The sequence below is a fragment of the Ornithodoros turicata genome, chromosome 2 (genome assembly GCF_037126465.1).
Source record: "Ornithodoros turicata isolate Travis chromosome 2, ASM3712646v1, whole genome shotgun sequence".
Taxonomy (NCBI): domain Eukaryota; kingdom Metazoa; phylum Arthropoda; class Arachnida; order Ixodida; family Argasidae; genus Ornithodoros; species Ornithodoros turicata.
In genome coordinates this window covers 135,129,359-135,147,702 of record NC_088202.1, presented here as the reverse complement: position 1 = coordinate 135,147,702, position 18,344 = coordinate 135,129,359, and the positions used below count along the sequence as shown (strand labels likewise).

The following is an 18,344-nucleotide window of genomic DNA, read 5'->3' as shown; positions in this document are numbered from 1 at the left end:
TTCGAAGCATAATTTGCTAATATATTGCTATTAGGATTGTTATTATTACTTTTCACCATTACACTGCTCGTATACACACAACGACAGGGCTCCAATCGCTCAAGACGTGTGAAACGCAACAACCAATCAAGAATCTCATGTCAGGCATGCGTGGACGAAGCAGCTTGTGCGCAATTAGTTTTCAGCGTTAGCCGTCGCTCCGGAGCACCGTCATTGCCATTCCTTTTCCTGCTCATAGCATCCCAGTCAGTTCTCCCTCCATTCTGTCCTTTGACCGCATCCATAATCGCTTTTCCCGCTCAATTCTTTATTCCGTCATTTCGTTCATCTCTTCATCTCGTGGTGGTGGAGCTGAAAGAATTCGCCGCTCTCGGCGTCACTGCCTCATTTCTCATTTCGATTCTCATAGCCTCTAAGTGAACCCACACATCTCCATGACCAATTGTACTTGGGCAATGCGCCACCCATTTAAAGCAGAAGAAGAAGAAGGCTACCAGCGAGCTTTCCTATTTCGTGAGTCGAGGTGATGAGATACTCTGCGCGCAGAGCGCAGCATTAATTACACAAGTTGCTCTCATTTACGTGCACGCAATCATCATTAAGAGAGGGGGGCACTATACATAAACAAAGTTGCAATCAAGCGGCGAACGTTGCATGCACCGAGTTCAGCAGCGCCTACCTGAGGCACTCTTCTCAAATGTGATCTAATCAAAGAGTCATAATCCACGCATTTGTTGTTACACAGTTTGCACATAAAACTGCAGTCGCCGTGTAGAGCCGTCCTAAGACGCACGGATATGAATGCGCACGACAGCTGTTTCCGACAGCATGCGCTGCTAATACAACGAACATGCTAATGGCAGACCGTCCTCCTCGGAAATGGGGAAGGGTGTCGTGTGTGTTGCGGTACTGTACGAATTACTCGCGCGCAATGTCTTAGTATACGGGTCTGCAGTAGATCGCTACTGTGGTACTCACGGGAATGCAGAAGCGAGCAGTCGGATAACAGTCTCGGACTACAGTGATCGCACCTCTCGGATATGGTCACATAAGAAGTGGTGTCAGTGCGTTCAATCTAGGACTGTCATGGTGCAATGAGCCTTTTCAGTTTACCAGATCGCCGCTCCAGACACTTCGTATCTCTGATACACTGGCTTTGTCTCGGAGTGGCCTTCTCTGAAGACTATGGATTGGATTGGATTGGAACGAAAAATGACGTGGAGACTGTGGCTCCACAGATGGAACCGGCTACTCCAGCGCACTTGTTCCTCTAGAATGCAGTTAATGTCGCAGACCACCTGGGGTTGGCGGGGATGATGATGTGATGGCACCATAATGAGTGTATGGAAGCTAAAAAAACATATATGATGAGTGGAGTAGCTCGGTCCACAGACTTGAGCTGACACCTTGTGTCAAAACTGCACGATCATACGCTTTAACTGTGTTCTGTTGGCAGAGATCCTGCATGTGATCTGTATCGCAGCACAGCATCGGGTGAAGAACATTACCTAGGTACAGTTCACGTTGGCATCAATGCTGAATCCCTTGCACAATATAATGCATCACCGTCAAACACTATTCTCATTCCACCTCTTTCTAAGGCACACTGGACTCTTCCAAATGCTTTATATTAACTTGACTCGAACCATACTGTGACTTTTATGCCTTGTGCGATGGCGTTACCTTGTCACAAAGGGTTCATGCGCTGGCTGTTGGGTGGGTGCTGTATGTTACTCGATGCACGTAACTTTGTTATACCAAGGACTTAGGTAATGATTCAACCGTCACCTCAGCATTTCTTATCTCATCATGACCACGGAGCCACAAGGTATAGGGAACCACGGCAAATTTTCTCATTAATCGTCACTACCTTTCGTTCATTATCGTTCATACATTTCGTTCATTATCATCATCGGATTATCCTCTTCCACGCTGTGACTGGGAGGTGACGCGGGTTTGCATCCCGGCACCGACTGTGCTGTCTGATGTTTTCAGTGGGTTTTCCAACAGACTTTCCGGACGAATGTCGGCACAGTTCTTCCTGAAGTCGTCCCAGGACGCATACTAGCCCTCCTGTCCCCCACTCCTTCCTGCTGTTCTCTCTCCGCCCTTCCACGTCTGTACTCCGCTCATAGCCACTGTTGCTGCGCGGTGCTAACAAGGAATTTAGAAAAATCATGTAGGTCTATTTCTACATGTTTTCACGTTCACCTTGCAACATGCGTTGGGCAACGAGCAACAGATGTACAAAAGTAATTATACGAGACGAGACAGGAGTGGGTTAGTGGTTAGGATACCCGATTTCAGTTACCTTTTTGAACGCTTACAACTAAAAATGAAAATCCTAAGACGTTAAACTACTTTCGTGGTTGCTGTAGTTGTCCAGATAAACGAGAAATGCATGAAGTGACAATGAATGAGGAAATTTCGCCACTTAATTTGTGATTTACTGCTCCTGGGGACACCGGTCACAGGGTATTGCATGAAACGCTGAGGCAATGGGTAAATAACGGCCGATGCCATCGATTTGACAAAGTTGCGTATGCTGAATACCATTCACAGCGCAAGCCCAACAGTTGCATGAATACCTCATGACCTGGTAATCCAGGTAGTTATCCAAAATATAGGCCGTAGGGACCTATTCTCATATACAGCGCTTTGCTCAACAGCGCTAGAAAACAGCGCTGTTTCTTTTTTTTTATCCTCTGTGCTATGACGTAACGTGACGTCATAGTGTGAGGTGGCAAGGTGCCCCAGCACAAAGAAGGAGATATAAAAAAGGGAAAAGAAAAGAAACACATTCACAACAGGCTTTCCTTCATAGAGTCCAGTAGAATATTTGGGTTTATCGCCGTGTCGACACCCTGGCCGTTGGGGCAAATTAGGGGTTGCAGTAAGGGTACCCGGTGGCCCAGGTCATCTTTTCCATTAGAAGACTTCTTCCATATTCGTATTTTTTTGCACTGCTATAGACCGCTGGAATAACAGCGCTCGTCAGAGTTGAGCTCCTGTCAGCTTTTTCTACCGCTGGTTTGTGATGCCCAACCAAGAGGCTGTTTTACCCGTGTCGTCGGGGAAGCTTTGGAATTTATCTTTCTGGTTTTGCGGTGTTGGGTTGGTGTCGTCGTGAACAGTAGCATGGCGTCCAATTTTCCGTTTGCCCACCTTACTGACCTTCCGCGTCCGCTTATAGCCTGCGGGAATCAAGAATCAACACAAGACGAAACGGTGCTGCGTCACGTCACCAATGGAGTTTCGCGAGACTTGAGCTGCAGAGCCGGCCGAGCGCTGTGCTTTCCAATTTCCAAGTGAGAACACGGAGGTAGAAAACAGCTTGTGATTTCCAGCGCTCTCAAGCAAAGCGCTGTTTGTAAGAACAGGCCCTATCAATCAATACAAAGGAGTGCAGTTGCAGGAGAAATGACATGCCCTTTCCTCGTCACCTCACATGACAGCTGGAATGGGGTAGAAATTGTGGCGTTGAAACACGCCACACACCATCAGAATAATGTTAATGTTATTTTTAGCGTTCGAAAGGGTAAACACGACGTGATAAATCGACGCGGGCGATCCAGCGGCGCTGAGTGTGTTGTGCACAACACCGAGGAGGCCACAATGGCAATGTACATCGCCGGCACTGTTTTCAGTTTTCGAGGAGCGGTCTGCAGGTATAGCACGTTACATCGAAAGCGAAGAGCGACGGTTCTTTTTTTGGTTTCGTTTTTTTTTTCTTTTCTTCTTTCATGCCTTATGCTATATCTCCCGAGCACAAGGGGTCGCCCTCATTTATATTCAAGGACCATTTGTCGTACGTATCATGACGTTTAGGGGGCGTTATTGACGGGAAAATGCGGTTGTTTGTCATTTTATGCGTAAGAAATTACTCGTGCTAGCTTCTTCGCCAACATGTATCATGTGTTTCTCTGCACAAATAATGTGTTTTGCATGTGCAAAGTATTCTGTTTGAAGACTAAGAATAATTTTGACGATTAAGGTTAGAGATTATCAAACGCCCTGGGCATCTGCGGAATGTGGAAGTAAAAATATGCTGGAAAATGGCGAGCGAACAGAAGCTCATCATCATCGTGCCACCATTAGATGTAGAACCAATACGAAGAGTCATTTCGTTCCGTGGGAGAATTTATGAGAATTAGTCGTCTTCCTGAATTACTTTCGGAATATTCCGCGTTCTCGTTAACACCCATACAGTCTTCATCAGCATCATTTTAATTGCTTATTTTATCTACTTTTACTTTCCACCGACGTTTAATCGTGTTAATTTATTGTCAAAATAACTGCTTTGCCAGCTACAAGACGACGATGGATGGACGGATGAATATCATTTTTCCTTTTGGAACAGGCGGTAGCGTACTACTACGCTTGGGGCGCTACCTGCAGGACCCTAAATGTGCTATCGCGAATCACGGGAAATTCGTTTGCATAGCGTATACATAGCATCTAGTGTCGCGCGTGAATCGGTGGGGCATTTTATAACAAATGGTTTCATACCGGGTGTTGTTTTTTTCTTTTTTCTTTCTTTTTTTGTATCCGTTACAGATTCTTTTAAAAAGAGCCGTGAGCGCAGCACGGATGTCATTTTTGCGGACGGGTTACGCGGAAAGGTGGACGCCCTGTGGGAAAGGACTAATTACCTAAGGTTCACTAATTAAATTGTTAATTAGATGTGCTGGCGAAAATGTGACACAGCAGAATTGGAAGCGACCATTATTTGAATCTACCCACTTTTGTAAAAAAAAAAAAAATCCAGGAACGTACAGGGTGTGTGCAGAAAAACATGACCCGCATTTTTACATGTAACTCGTTGTCTACTTAGCCGAGGAACTTCCGGTGGCGCACGACGGCGCATTTATGCGTGCGAAATCTGTACAAAAATTGTGGAAGCCATACCCAGCTTAAAAAATAAACGGAACAACGAAAACGTCGGCTTCCGTGCATCGGAATAGGGCAACATGGTGGACAATAGGGTGTATGTGAAAGGGCAACGTGGTGCACGTAGGAGAGTTGTGTTCAAGTACCGCTAGGGGAGCTATCGGTGCATAAATCGAAACGATGTCCCACATGGACACATGGATGCTCATCGGCAGTACCCCTAGCGGTGCCTGCACATAACTCTCATGAGACCGAAATGCACTACCATGCACTGTCATGACCGCCCTATTCTAATGCATGGAAGCCCATGTTTTCGCGCTCTGTTTATTTTTTTACACTGAGTATGGCTTCCAGGATTTTTTTGTAGCTTTCGCACGCATAAATACGCCGTCGTGCGCCACCGGAAGTTCCTCGGCTAAGTAGACAAAGAATTACATGAAAAAATGCGGTTCATGTTTTTCTGCACACACCCTGTACTTTGAGATATAAATCGCCGAACTTTGGTAAGCATATGAGGCGAAGCCAGAACTACGCATATCTCGAACACAAAAAGAAGGAAATGGCCATTCGCGTCGGGAGGCCACGTGTGTTCTAGCCATCGAGCTGGTTGGAATAAACGCTTATCTGTTGGTCAGATAGACCGCTTTCCAGCCTGGATAAGCTGAAGCGATGTCGTTCTTATTGTGAAGGGGCTCATTATTTCATTTCGCACATCACCACCAGCACTAGGGTAGAGTATCGTCCCTCGCGTTGAATGATTTTTTAAATACCATGTTAGTGCCGCGAAGCAACTGTGGCTATGACGGCGTATAGACGCCAACAGATGGCGAGAGGACAGAAGGCAGGAGTGGGGAACAGGGCAGTTAGTTCGCGTCCGTCCTTTGCCGACTTCAGGGGGAACTGTGCAGACTTTCCCCCTGAAAAGTGTGCCGGAAAACCCAAGGAAAACCTCGGACAGCACCGATGGTGCCAGGATTCGAACCCGTGTCCACCTCACAGGCTCGGCGTGGAAAGCGATCATCCTAAACGCTACGCCACGCGAGCAGGTTCCGCGTCTTTTGCAGACCAAAGTTTGACAATTTATACCTCAAAGTAGGTACTCGTTGAAGGGTTTTTGAGAAAGAGCGTCTATTCAAATTAAGGTCACTCCCAATTCTGATGTCTCGCATTTTCGCAAAAAAAATCCAATTAAAAGGTTAACTAATGAATTTTGGGCAATCATACTCGTCCGGTAGTTACATGCGCTTCCCCACAGGACGCCCGCGCTGCAGCGTAACCTATCCGCTCAAAATGCCTTCAGTGTTTATTTTAAATCTAACAAGGAAAACAAAAAAAGACACCTTGCTTTTGACATTACGTGAGACATTTCCTGTATTTGCTTCGCAGCGTCACTTCTTGGGCAAAGTTAATATTGCTCTGGTACGTCGGACTGCATCGTCGATGCTGTACGAAGAGTAAATTACAATGCATGCATTTCTGATGCGCTGATTTCGTGTAGAAAGCGTGGACGCGAGTTCGGTCTTTTCCCATTCTCAGATTGTAATTCATTAGTGATTCAAGCTGCAAGTTCAGAATGCTCGACTGGTCCGTACTCCACAATGCCCAACATTATAAGAAAGGAATGCAATTTCTGCTCATGTGTTCCTGAAACCTATACAAGGTACGTTTGGCTGCTATGACCCTGGGAACGCCACTCCCATAGTGCACCGGGCCACACCGCGCAGCGTCTGGAGATTTTCGCCAGTGATTCATTGTGTCATCTACGGACTATGTTATTGATGCACAGGGTGTCTTCAGTAACCACGTAAAAAATATAAAAACAGCACGCAACGGGAAAATATTCGATCAACGACACACTACGACGATCTCTGATGTACTTTTGTCACCTGATACTTTATCATATTTTAATTTCTTGGATAAGCTCCGAAATGTGCGAATTCGAAGTGACATCTGTTGAATGATGCCAGCTGATAGCAGTCTGTCTTTAGTTGCCACATCCACTACAACGTGTCAAAAAGAGAAATCACATGTCGGATTTGCTCCCAACGTATCAATGATATGTTGCTTACTACAATGATAATAGCTAGCTAAACAAAAGTTGTGAAAACCGCCGTTTCCAGACGCGCAAATTGTAGCCCGCCCTCAGTTCCCCCTGCAACAAGCAACGCGATGATGTCACGAGTATGCCCCTTCGGATTCCTCTTTTCGATGCTTCTGCTGACAACGCCAGCAAGGTTTCTTCGCCACTCTTGTTTGCTTCGTCGCCTGATTGGCATTCTGTGCACCTCTCCACGAGCGACGACGTGTACCTTTTTCTTCTTTCTAGTGGACGACTCTCGAAAGCGCTGAAAAAGGTCTGCGGGACACGTTCAGACATCATTTCAAGGGAACGTCACTTCCGGAAAGAGTGCAATAAGTGAACGTCACTTCCGGAAAGAGTGCAATAAGTGGAGCGAGCAACCATCGTAGTTTTCGGCCGAACTTCGGTGTCCGATTTGCTGGCGTCCGGCGGTGCACGGTAAAAAGTTCCATCACGATTTCGGTTCGGCAGGAATTCGGCTCGTTTTTCGTGCCATGCGCTTCAGCCTTTAGATATTCAAGTCCAAGAAAATCACTGAAAAGAGGGCACAGTTCATTCCTAGTGGGCAATGACAGACCAAGTTTTCCTGAGCACCGAAGGAAGCAGTGTCAAAGTTGCTCCAAACATTCGAATTCCAACTCAAATTCTTGCTTCAACAAGGAAAGTCTGGTACTGGGCAAACGGCATTTGTATCATTTACTGGAACTCAATACAGAATAGCGCTGACGACATAATCAGGCAGGTCTACGTACACGAGATCACGAACGTGAGTAAGACACCAGCATGGATATATTCCACCAGCCGGTCAGGGAGAAATGGTCAGCATGCCTTCCAAAGGACTGCAGCTTCACCGAAGTACACTTCCAGCACATTTCAATCACTATGCCATGTAAATGTGGGTTTGTTTTTAGCTGGAGATTTAAGGACATTTCTTATTTCGAGAAAAGGAGAGGGGGGCGACATCAAATGTTGCCACTTACCGCATTAATTAGATCGGCATCACCATCGTCATGAATAAAGCATTCCAGAACTGGCAGTGGTCTGACTAGGGCACAACACTAACGCAGTCCACATTCAAAAACCACGATCTGACAAAAATGTCCAGCAAAAGCACCATACAAGAAGTTGTTAAATCTAGCTTTAAGGCGAGGGTAACGAAAGCCCAAGATGTGGGAACAGTATATCGCTGAGTATCACATAGTTTCGCTTGGTAGCGTTGGTGGTGGCGTGAAGCGTAGTTCCCCCAGCGATAGGGCTGGGCGGACTGGTAAAAAATGTTTTACGAGCGAAATTTGGTGGCGAAGAAGTGTGTCATCTGTTCCGTACCTCTCCTGTTCGTGCACGGAGTTGAAGCACACTGCACTATAAAGCCGTTGTAGAAATAGGATGAAGTCTGCACGAGGCTAAGTATCCTTTCAACCAGTATTGAGACGAGCGGTCACCGGGTCTAGCTTCCCTGTTGGAACAGGTGTATCCTGCTTCTACTCGACAAAAGGGATGTGCATTTCATATAGGTTGCATATGCTGACACGGGTACATACAATTTATAATGGGCTTATTATTTAGCTCTCACACAAAAATGGAATAAGGCACGGTTTACTACCACAGAAATATGTCGCCGTTGCTCAGCATAGACTGAATATATTCTCTCGGTTTGCAACTGCCAATCCACAATTTTCTCCCTATCCATCACGGATGCATGTTGCGAATATCTGACGCACGATCACGTGTGTCACGCTCCTCGCTACTAAGAAAGACTCGCAAGATTTCTCAAGACAGGCTACCTGCGGCTCAGTGAAATCTCACTGCGCGACTTCGTTCGCTCCATATCGTCAGGGAGCGCTTGAGAACCCTTATTCGAGCTTTGGTGACCACTGGCCATGTAACTCTCATTAGATGACGTCAGTCGTCGCTGCTGCTGCGCCTGATTATTCTGCCTCCTTGAGAATCCAGGAACAGCTAAACGTTCATATTCGTTGACGTCTTGGGGCACGAACGAAGATGCTGAACGAGAGGTCCTCGTATCCGTGTTCTTTCTCCTAGCCTGGTCCCTAATTTCTGAAACGTTATACGTCTCCTTGCGGAAATTATCCTCATGGCGTAGTTGGAACGCATTTGCTCCTGGAGCCATATCGTTGTCTGGTGGAGAATCATACGGTGTGTCCACTGCTACATAGCCGTCAACAGCAGGGTCAACGTACGCTTGCACGCTGCACTTGGATTTCCCTTTACTGTCTTGCTTGAACTGCAAATCTAGGCGCATCTGAGATGATGAACTGTGGGCCTCGTCCTGGGCTATGTCTTCCTCCTGCTGCTGCTGCTTCAGCTGTTCCGATTGCTGCCATTCTGAACCCCCACTGCTCTTTTGAAGGCTGGTGTCTCTTCTACCTGCGACCAAACGAAATGTGATGTGCTAGTAATTATTGTTCCCTCGCAATGTGATATCCGCTCCCCGCGCGTCGTTGGACCATCTCGTCCTGAAAAAGGAGGAACCTTCGCCGCAACGTTTTCCCATAAAGCAACATTTAGTTGCAGAGCAGCTCACCACCATTACTACTAACCGCTACGGCTACCGCTTAATACTTAAGCACCAACAACCGAGCAGGGGAATGAAACGACGAGACAAGCAGATCGATGAGTCAGCCGAGGAAAGGTAGGTGCAATCTGCGTCCGGTAACAGAATAACTACGGCACGCCGTTCGATGTCGTGCGCACTTTAGTCGCGTGATTATCATCATTAACCTCTCTTGACGTTTTGGACAGTTTATGCGATTAAGTATTTCTGCAAAAACCAACTAATCTAGTACTGTGCACACATTAACACATTCTCACCTCACTTTCGAATCTACAGTGAATGAACGCTGCAGCCGTATATGCTTGTACTAAAAATTTACGTGTCTGTCCCTTTTCTCATATAAGGAACCTTATCCGGATTATATCTGTCATAATGGGGTCAATCTGTGTCACCGTTTTGCCTGCCGAGCACGCGAGAGAGTGCTTCGTTGCAGAGACAACTCAAAACGACATGCTCTCGGAAGCCACGCCCGGAACGACAGCTGTAAAGCATCGAGCAAATAATACCCCAGTCAGACGGACTAATTTAGTGTCACTTTCAGCGAGTGACACTTGCACTTAGTGTCATTCCTATGCTGTCACCCGACATCTTTTAGTGACACTGTGCAGAAAGTGCACTAACGATTTAGTGAGTTCCCCAAACTCACTTCACTTGTCTTCGGCGGACAAAGCCTGTAGCCTAGACGGCATGCTTTGTGGCACAGGTAAAAATATTGAGAAAATGCGAGGGGTCCCGACATCACAATATTTTTAAACAAGTATTTTCAACGGCGTGTTTATTTCATTTAAGTACAGTGTCAGACGGTGCAAAAAAACAAAAACAAAAAAAACATGTCATTACTCTCGTTAACAGCCTGTGAGAACTTCGCGTTCTCAGCAATCCAGCAGCGGCTATTTTTGTTGTGGCACATGTTTGAGGCTAATTTGTTTAATGTTGGAAGAAAATTAACAGGAAGTGTTTCTAAATCAAAGAAAACATTCCGAGGAAGGTATTGTGACGCACGCCTGGAAATTTTGCCGCTGTTTATTCTTATTTATCGTAATTGCCATCACTGCATAAGTGACACACACTTAAGCCGTGTAGCAAGCACGTAGTGAAAGTGACATTCGCTGGTTGGAGTGCACTACGTGAAAATGACACTAAATCATCCCGTGTGACAGGAGTATAACGCAGCATACTACAACCGTACATAAATACATAAAACTGTCAATGGTACGCCAATACTCTGCCCCTGGAGTATCCGATTTTCAACTATCTCTAACTGTTGCATCAACGAACGTAGTACATGGGGAAGTAACTATACGCACAGTAGGAGTAGCATGTTGCTGAGTAATAAGAGCCCGCAGTTAGTGTGTTGCGGAACCCCGGATTCAATCGCTGTAACGCAGCCCTTGTACAAACCGTTATTCTTTCCTTACCCCTCCCTCTCTTGCGCTTCATGCCAGATCTTATATCCAGGAGCTCCTTGGACATGACTTCTACGTCTCTCAGCTTCCTTTCGTATTCTTCCGAGCGGAGCTCAGCCTCTTCTTTCGCCCTCTTCGCTTCTTCCTCTAACTGCAGGAGCTTTAGACGCCTTTGTTCTTCTTCTTCCTCTCTCTTCCTTCTCATTTCTTGTTCTTGGAACTTGATCTGGAACGCACGTTGAAGCTCCGCCTCATCAGGCTTCGCTACAAACGACCACTTTCGAAAGCTGGAGTCGTTCCTGGAACTGGTTTGTGTTCCAGTCTCCACCGGCTTCATTCGTGCCCTGAACGCAGCCTCTCTCAGCCCTTCGTCATGAACGTCGTCGCCGTTGAGCTCTTTCATCGCCCGGTACCGGACTTGTGAATGAAAGTAACGCATACAACATAAGACGCAGAGAAAGGCGAGTATCATACCGATTAGCATGGCGGCGAGAAATAAGAATATGACGAGGGGAGTCCAGTGGTTCTCAGGAACTGGCTGGTGCAGAGTTTCGACCAAGATTTCGTCGTACAGAGACCTGTTGTGGTGACGTCGTCTCTTGGGGGCGCTCGGTTCCTCCAGCGCGGCCAGTCCGAACGGTGAAGGAGGTAAGAATCGAAAAATGGCTGTTGCCACACTACCATTCGGGACCAGTGCGTCGGCACAGGAAAGCAGTAAGAGTGTCGCCGCCGCCATTCCATCCCGTTCGTGGAGACGGCACGCACTGCCTACGGGCACGTGCCTTGCACTATACGTCCAGCTACGTCTGCCAAAACGCTTTTGCTGATTTGCTTCGATTCGACATTCGACGATATATTTTGTTGTGCTGAATGTCATTTTCTGAAGTATAATTTTTTTCTATTCGCGAACTCCTCGAGCATTTCACGTTTATGTGACCGTTCTGCTAGATTATATAAGATTTGTGGTTGTACAAACATAGGATCACGGCAAGGAAGTAATTGTGTTTCGCACAACGATCTTTCGAAGGACGGTTATTTATTGTACGTTTTTGACGATGGCAGATGCCTTGCAGTAGGAACTGTAGCACAAGTAACGCTGCTGGAAATCAGCATGAAGAACAAATTCTGTGTACTTTCGTTTATTATTTATGTAGTGTTATGTTCCAAGTACGGTTCTTGCCTTGGGATTTTCAATAAATCCGCTTCCACACACGGTTCGTCGGCAAAATACAAAGTACAAAGGTAGTGAACGCGCTATACTTCTGCCTCGACAGAAAGCCTGCCTGCGATTGCTGCTTCCTGTTTTCGCTGGTGTCTTTGTCCTTGGGTCCGGGAAATGTCAGTTCCGGTTTAGCCCCAGACAATTTTGCACACAACACTGGTGCAATTAAGTTGACATGTTGAAAACGAGTTAAACTCGATTGGAGTTTTCAGTTCAGTTTTCATCGGATGTAGTTCCGTACAGGGACCACTGGCTTTTTTTAAAGAACAAGGAATAAAAACAAAAATCAAACGCTTTTACGTGAAAGAGGAGATAATTGGTAACGAAATTAAACAGGAATGACTCTCGTATATTGCGTGAAACGTATAAAAATTTAATTTTATCGCCCGTTTCTGGAAGGCGATCCGCCATCCTTACTGAGGACCTTCTGATCTAACCCGAGGCACAGTCTCGACGCCCGCACCGCCTAGTGCGTGCCTGGGGGGGGGGGGGGCGCCCACCTGACCTACCCCCAATTTGTAGAACCTAACCTAGACTAACCTCACTAAAGTGAGGTGATTTAGCCCAATTCAACGACCCTACATTTTGCAAGATGACGAGTCTCGAGTCCGTTAGGCTTAGCACTCCCGTGTTCCTCCTGCGCTAAAAGTGAATCAGATGGGGTTGTTGAAATGCATATAAAAAAAGTTCGTCCACAGAATTTTATAATTCTTACATTTTTAGATTCAGTATATGACCTTCTTCCACTTCTATGCAATATTTACCTTCCTAACTCTTTCACTAATATTTAAAAACGAGTGGTCCCGATATGGAACTACACCCGTTTTCTTCATCATCAACATCATCACGGGTCTCACTGTGTCAGCCTGAACAACACCGAGCAGCCCGCCCCAGGCCAGCCTTTCTCTGGGTTTAATCACCAGACGGAAGGACGTGACCTGCTTCACGGGGTCCTCACATGTGTGTGTCTCAATCCTGATTCTTCGCCAATAGTTATTGTGGTCTTCTCGAAGTAGGTTCTCATAGCATCCCTGCTCCGCACAGCATTTCAGCCATGACCTGACCCACCATCTTCGTTGCCGTTGTTCCTTGTTGTTGTCGTCCCTCGTTTCTGACTTGTACAGCTCAAGTTCTGCCAAAATGTCACCATCACCGCTGCCCATAGAATCATCAGCCGCGCAGCACGCCAGTATCGTCAGTGCGTCCTCCATGATAAATTGTTGCGCGCGTTTTCACGAGAGCTCGTGCTGTGCTGTGTGAACAAGTTGCAAAGCACCGGCAGAACATGAAATGTTTTGCGAGCCAATGTTCGCTAGCACTGTTGCTGCTCTGCGTTTCTCGCTTTCCCAGCGTGATAAGACCACGAAAAAATGCAACACATCTGCGCGGACGTGTTTTTCATCGCGTGTTCTACTGTTGTCCGCCATGTGTGAGTAGTAGAACTCCGAACCCCGCAAAGTCGCTTGTCAGACGAAAGGGACCTTATAAATTGGGGAGTCGCAGTTTATGTATGTTGACATACGTTGAAAGGAACGCGTCAGGATGAAAAACAACATGTACTACATCATTCTAGAAGTACCGCATACTGCCGGATGTGGCGGGCGGGCGATTACTAATAAAAAGTGACCCTCCAAATTGTGAGTACCCGCCCGCCCTTTGTCACACTTGACTTGATTACTTGATTCATGGACCTTCTCTTCGAGGCGATGACGTGGCACTATTTGGCCCTAGTTGCTGTTGTGCCATCAGGCACCAAATCACCAAACCCCTTCGAGGTACCCTTCATATATCTCGCCTGAACGTTCGCTTCACCAGCATTTCACCGACTTCACCGACTTTTGTCATCGTCATCGCGGCGCGCTACACGAGCGTGTCTGTTCGGTGCTAAGTCGGTTTCGCTAGGCCCATCAGTTGGCTCATCGGCTCTGGCCGAATAAGTACGTTGCCCTGGAGCGCCCATCTCCTTTTCTGAGCCACAGCCCATGTCTGCCCGTCTCCTTCCGGTGGACGCAATGTCTTTCACCCAGTTTCTTTAAAATACGAGACAAAATGGAGTGATGAAAAAAAAAAAAAAGAACAACATCCATCTCTCTACATCCAGAACCGACTAGACTTTCCCTGCCAGTTCATAAGCGGAATCACGGGTCTTGAACGGCAGATTTTTACAGCGGCAGCTGTTAACGGGAAGATCTCGGGATATCGCCTGCGGCTGTATCACAAAGCCATCGGTTTCGGTGATGCAAAGCAAGTTAAAATAATCTAAAGCTAAGAAAAGCAGTCTTGACGTACTCACAGATGGTATACGTTGTCACGGAAAGTGTCCCGATTTTTCAGCTCTCCTCCTCTCCCGCTTTTGTCCCGATATCAGTCATATTTTTGTCCCGCTGATCCCTGGTCTACACCAGACATGTAGGTATTTGGAGTATCATCCTCCAAATACTGTATCCTAAATACTTTTGTTGGTATTTACGTATCTTATTCAGTACTTTTACAGAAAGGTATTTTGTACTCTATTTCAAACACTCTTTTTGTTTTTCGTATTTGCTACTGAATGCTCAAATTACTTTTATCCTTTCGGGGAATATGCGGGACTCGTTTGACTTTCATGGGGCCATTGGCAAATATTGACGTTTCATTACAATACCTCCGTTTGCCAACCACGCGCCACGTGTCGTGCGACGACCACGGGGAAGACGGGCGAACAGGGCTGGTTAGCAACTTGCTTGTTACAATTCCAGAAAAAGGGCAACTGAGCCGAGGCAAACTAGGGTGACATATAGGATACGAAGTTGTAAACGAAGGGTTACAAAGGAAGGCCATCGCCCCTGGAACATTTTGTCATTGAGTTCAGCTTGCTTCTGAGAAGGTCGGCCGCGGCCTTGCTGAGGATTTATGCGGATCTTCAGTGCTGGGTCCGTGGACGGCTTTCTCTATCTCTACGGCCATCTCTATACGTAAGTGTCTTCGTGAGGAGGATGACACCACGAATGGAGCAGATAATTGGCATGTTCTCGGTGGTCACAAAGGAATCCTTTTTTTTCTTTTTTTGAGTTACCACCGACACCAACTGACCGTTTACCGACGTCAACTTCGCAATGCAGTTGCTATTAAGAGCGAATGACGACTACGTCTAATTTCACAACCTAAATATTTGCATTTAATTCTGACTCTAGTATTTTGAATGCATCTTAAATACTTTTTAAGTATTTCCTACTCTACTCTAAATAGATAAATTTTATGAGTATTTAGACTGTATTTTAATTACTTTACGATCGCAGTATTTAGTATCTTATTTCAAATACGTTTTTCGAGTATCTTGTACATGTCTGCTCTACACATCACCACTCACATCACAGATCACAAGGCGGTACTCGTCACTCTGAAGCAGGGTGTCGAACCGAAACGTTTTTCGTTCCGGTTTTCGTTGTCACATAAACGGTCCGGTACCGGTTCTGCTCCGGAGCAAAAAACAAAAAACAAAGGGTTCATACCGGTTTTACCCGGTTCCGCTTCTGCTGGGCATATTCATTCACAGAAGAAAACAATATCAATGTTGCAAAATGTAAACCCGTTTATTCCCCACTAGTGATGGGCGATAGTCATCCAAACACTATCGATAGTACTATCGGTGGTCGAGATGACTACTCATTTGAGTATCGATAGTTTCACCTATCGATAGTAAGCTGGTCACAGTCCAAACCCGCGTGCTGCAAAAATGTAGAAGTCACTGCTTCGAGTTGTTTATCAATCTAATCGAATACCCTTATTTATAGTTGCACAGTAGATATCATTCAAATAGTTTCGCACCGTTAGCATTAAAAAAAAAAAGAAAAAAAAAGAAAGAAACGATTACCTGCAACAGAGGAGCTGTTCCGAAAAACGGACGGGAACTTCTGTTCTGCTAAAACCAACAAAGCAGAAAAAGAGATGCGTATGGTTAATATTATTCAGAGTAGCCGCATACGCTGTCAAACTGTAACTAGCTGATGTTGCTGCCACAGTAATACGGGTTTGTGACAATTAAGGACCATTAATTTCTCCCCAGAAATGCCAACTTTATGGCAGTGTGTAGGTGTATACTCGGATATTTCATATTTCATGAACTTCATATTTTATTTCCCATGATCATATTTCTTTTCTTTTTTTCCTAATCATCAGGTGAGGTAATCATCAGGTGAGGTAATGATGAGGTAATCATCAATCACGAGCGAAACGCGATCGTCGAACTGCATGTGAAAAACGAGAATTCAGCGGGTTTTGTTTCCGATGGAAATACGTTCACTTTTAAATTGCGAGTGACTAAACGATAGTGTGCATGAGTGAAACGCGAACTCATATGTTGTTTTTCTAAAAGAAACCTGAGTAATTTTTTAAGTTCGTAGTCACCAAACTATTGAGAGTTCGCAGTAGTAAAGCGCGAAACCAGAAAGTTTTGTTTGTTTTAGAGAAGAAAGTTTTAGTTCGCGCCCCATCCGAATGTCCGTTGCTGCTTCCTAGCCAGCAAGCACCACCGCACGAGTGCGACGCAAATTGAGGAACACCTTCACTCACAAACGCGGTCGACGGCTCCGTTTTCTTTTCTTCGTGTCCTGTCCACAAAAGAGGCGCAACTTCGCACGCGCTTGCCCTCGCGGATACGTAAGTGTATTCAACTTCGCTGCTCTCAAACAAGGGACGCGTTGCGCGACATTATCGATAGAGGAGCCGTTACGCAGCCCCCTTGGGTCGCTGTTTAGTTGAGAGTTTGGCCGGATGAAATTAAAACGAACACTACAGCACATTGGCAGAGAGTCACAACCGGTCACATGTACCTCTAAGTCTATGTGCGCGAACCATAAAACTTTACAAAGGAAGCCTAATGGTCATAGTATACAGACATACATTCCACCGTAACCGTAACCCTCGTAAAGTATCCATGACATGACTTCAGAACACACGACGTCAGTTTCATTCACCTATTCGTAGTCCAAACCGGCGAAGTTTTTTCTTGGACCGAAAACCGTTAAATACATTTTTCGGTTTCCCTCCTGAGCGAAAAAAAAAAACGTATACGGTTTCGATTCCGTTCTGGTTCGCACCAAAAGAGCGTTTTTCTTCGGTTTTCGGTTCTGGTTTTCGGTTCACTCCGACACCCTGCTCTGAAGTAGTTGTGTATATATCAGCAATAAATGTCTCAACATCCACACACAACAGTTACCGCTGAAATTCGCGTTACACAATCGTAAGCGTTTTTTTTTCCTGGTTTGGGGGGGGGGGGGTCATCCTGCTTGTTCCAGAGTGACTTCGACCCTGTTCCTCCAGTAGGCCCAAGACGCACACGAACACCCCTGCAACCCACTCCTTCCTACTGTCCTCTCTCCATCTCTCTACGTCTGTAGGCCTCTCATACCCACGACATCTTTGTGGGGCTAACACGGAATCAACAAGAAATAAAACACATTGGGGAGTTTTAGCACCCCGGAAGCGCTCTTCGAAACCTCTACTTCAGACTTTTCTAGCCAGTCTTGGGAAGTAATTTAGGTACTAGTAACTAGTTACTGAAACAGTCACTTGTAACTGTTAACTATACTTTGTTTTCTGAGAAAAGTAACTGTTAGCTCTAACTGGCTACATTTTTCAGTAGCCAGTTACCTTAGGTAGTACCTTTTTTTTTCGAAAGTTTTGCGTACTAAGCCTTTTCAGCGCAAAGCATCAAAGGCCATTTCTTTTTTTTTTTTTTTTTTGTTCCTGCGCTTCGCACAAGTCCCAACAACCCGCAGAACTGAAAGCGAATGAAACACGCAGGATAGCGGCGACGCCCTGCAGGCAGGAGAGGCACCGATCACACAACTAACAAGCAAAACGCTTGGCGCGTAGTGCACCGCAATCGGAGACTACTCGCAAGCCGCAATGAGGAAGTGTAGTCTCGTTACCGGGGGTCAAATTAGGAATTTCGGCTCTGACACCAGGGTTTATGACTTAAGTAAAGTTGGTGACTAAGATTTATCAGATTCAAACTGGTTGAAAAACAGCAAGAACCTGAGAAGTTTCCTTGGCCTATGTATCGGGAAACAGTCGATCTGGTTTCTAGTGAAGGTAGCAATTTGAAAGTTCGATGTAGGACATGTAATGGGACTCACTGTGCGAGCAAGTCGCATACGTCGAACTTGAAGAAACGCCTTTCTATGTGTT

At 45.9% G+C, this 18,344-nt stretch overlaps 2 protein-coding genes across 2 annotated transcripts in view; one reads left to right on the top strand and one right to left on the bottom strand.

The window, feature by feature from the left end:
* The window catches only part of LOC135386175 (corticotropin-releasing factor-binding protein-like), a 161,493-nt gene that overhangs the window by 92,793 nt on the left and 50,356 nt on the right, over nt 1–18,344 (top strand). The window lies entirely within an intron of this gene.
* Nucleotides 8,509–11,760, bottom strand: LOC135386174 (uncharacterized). Its single transcript, XM_064615941.1, has 2 exons — nt 10,964–11,760; nt 8,509–9,358 (listed from the first exon to the last, which is right to left on the bottom strand). The coding sequence occupies exons 1-2, from the start codon at nt 11,685–11,687 to the stop codon at nt 8,751–8,753; spliced, it is 1,332 nt and encodes a 443-aa protein (XP_064472011.1). The 5' UTR covers nt 11,688–11,760; the 3' UTR covers nt 8,509–8,750.

Coding starts and splice junctions, on each gene's coding strand:
- LOC135386174 (XM_064615941.1), bottom strand. CDS start 11,687: ATGGCGGCGGCGACACTCTTACTGCTTTCCTGTGCCGACGCACTGGTC. Junction 9,359..10,963: donor GAAGCGCAAGAGAGGGAGGG/GTAAGGAAAGAA, acceptor GTTTGGTCGCAG/GTAGAAGAGACACCAGCCTT.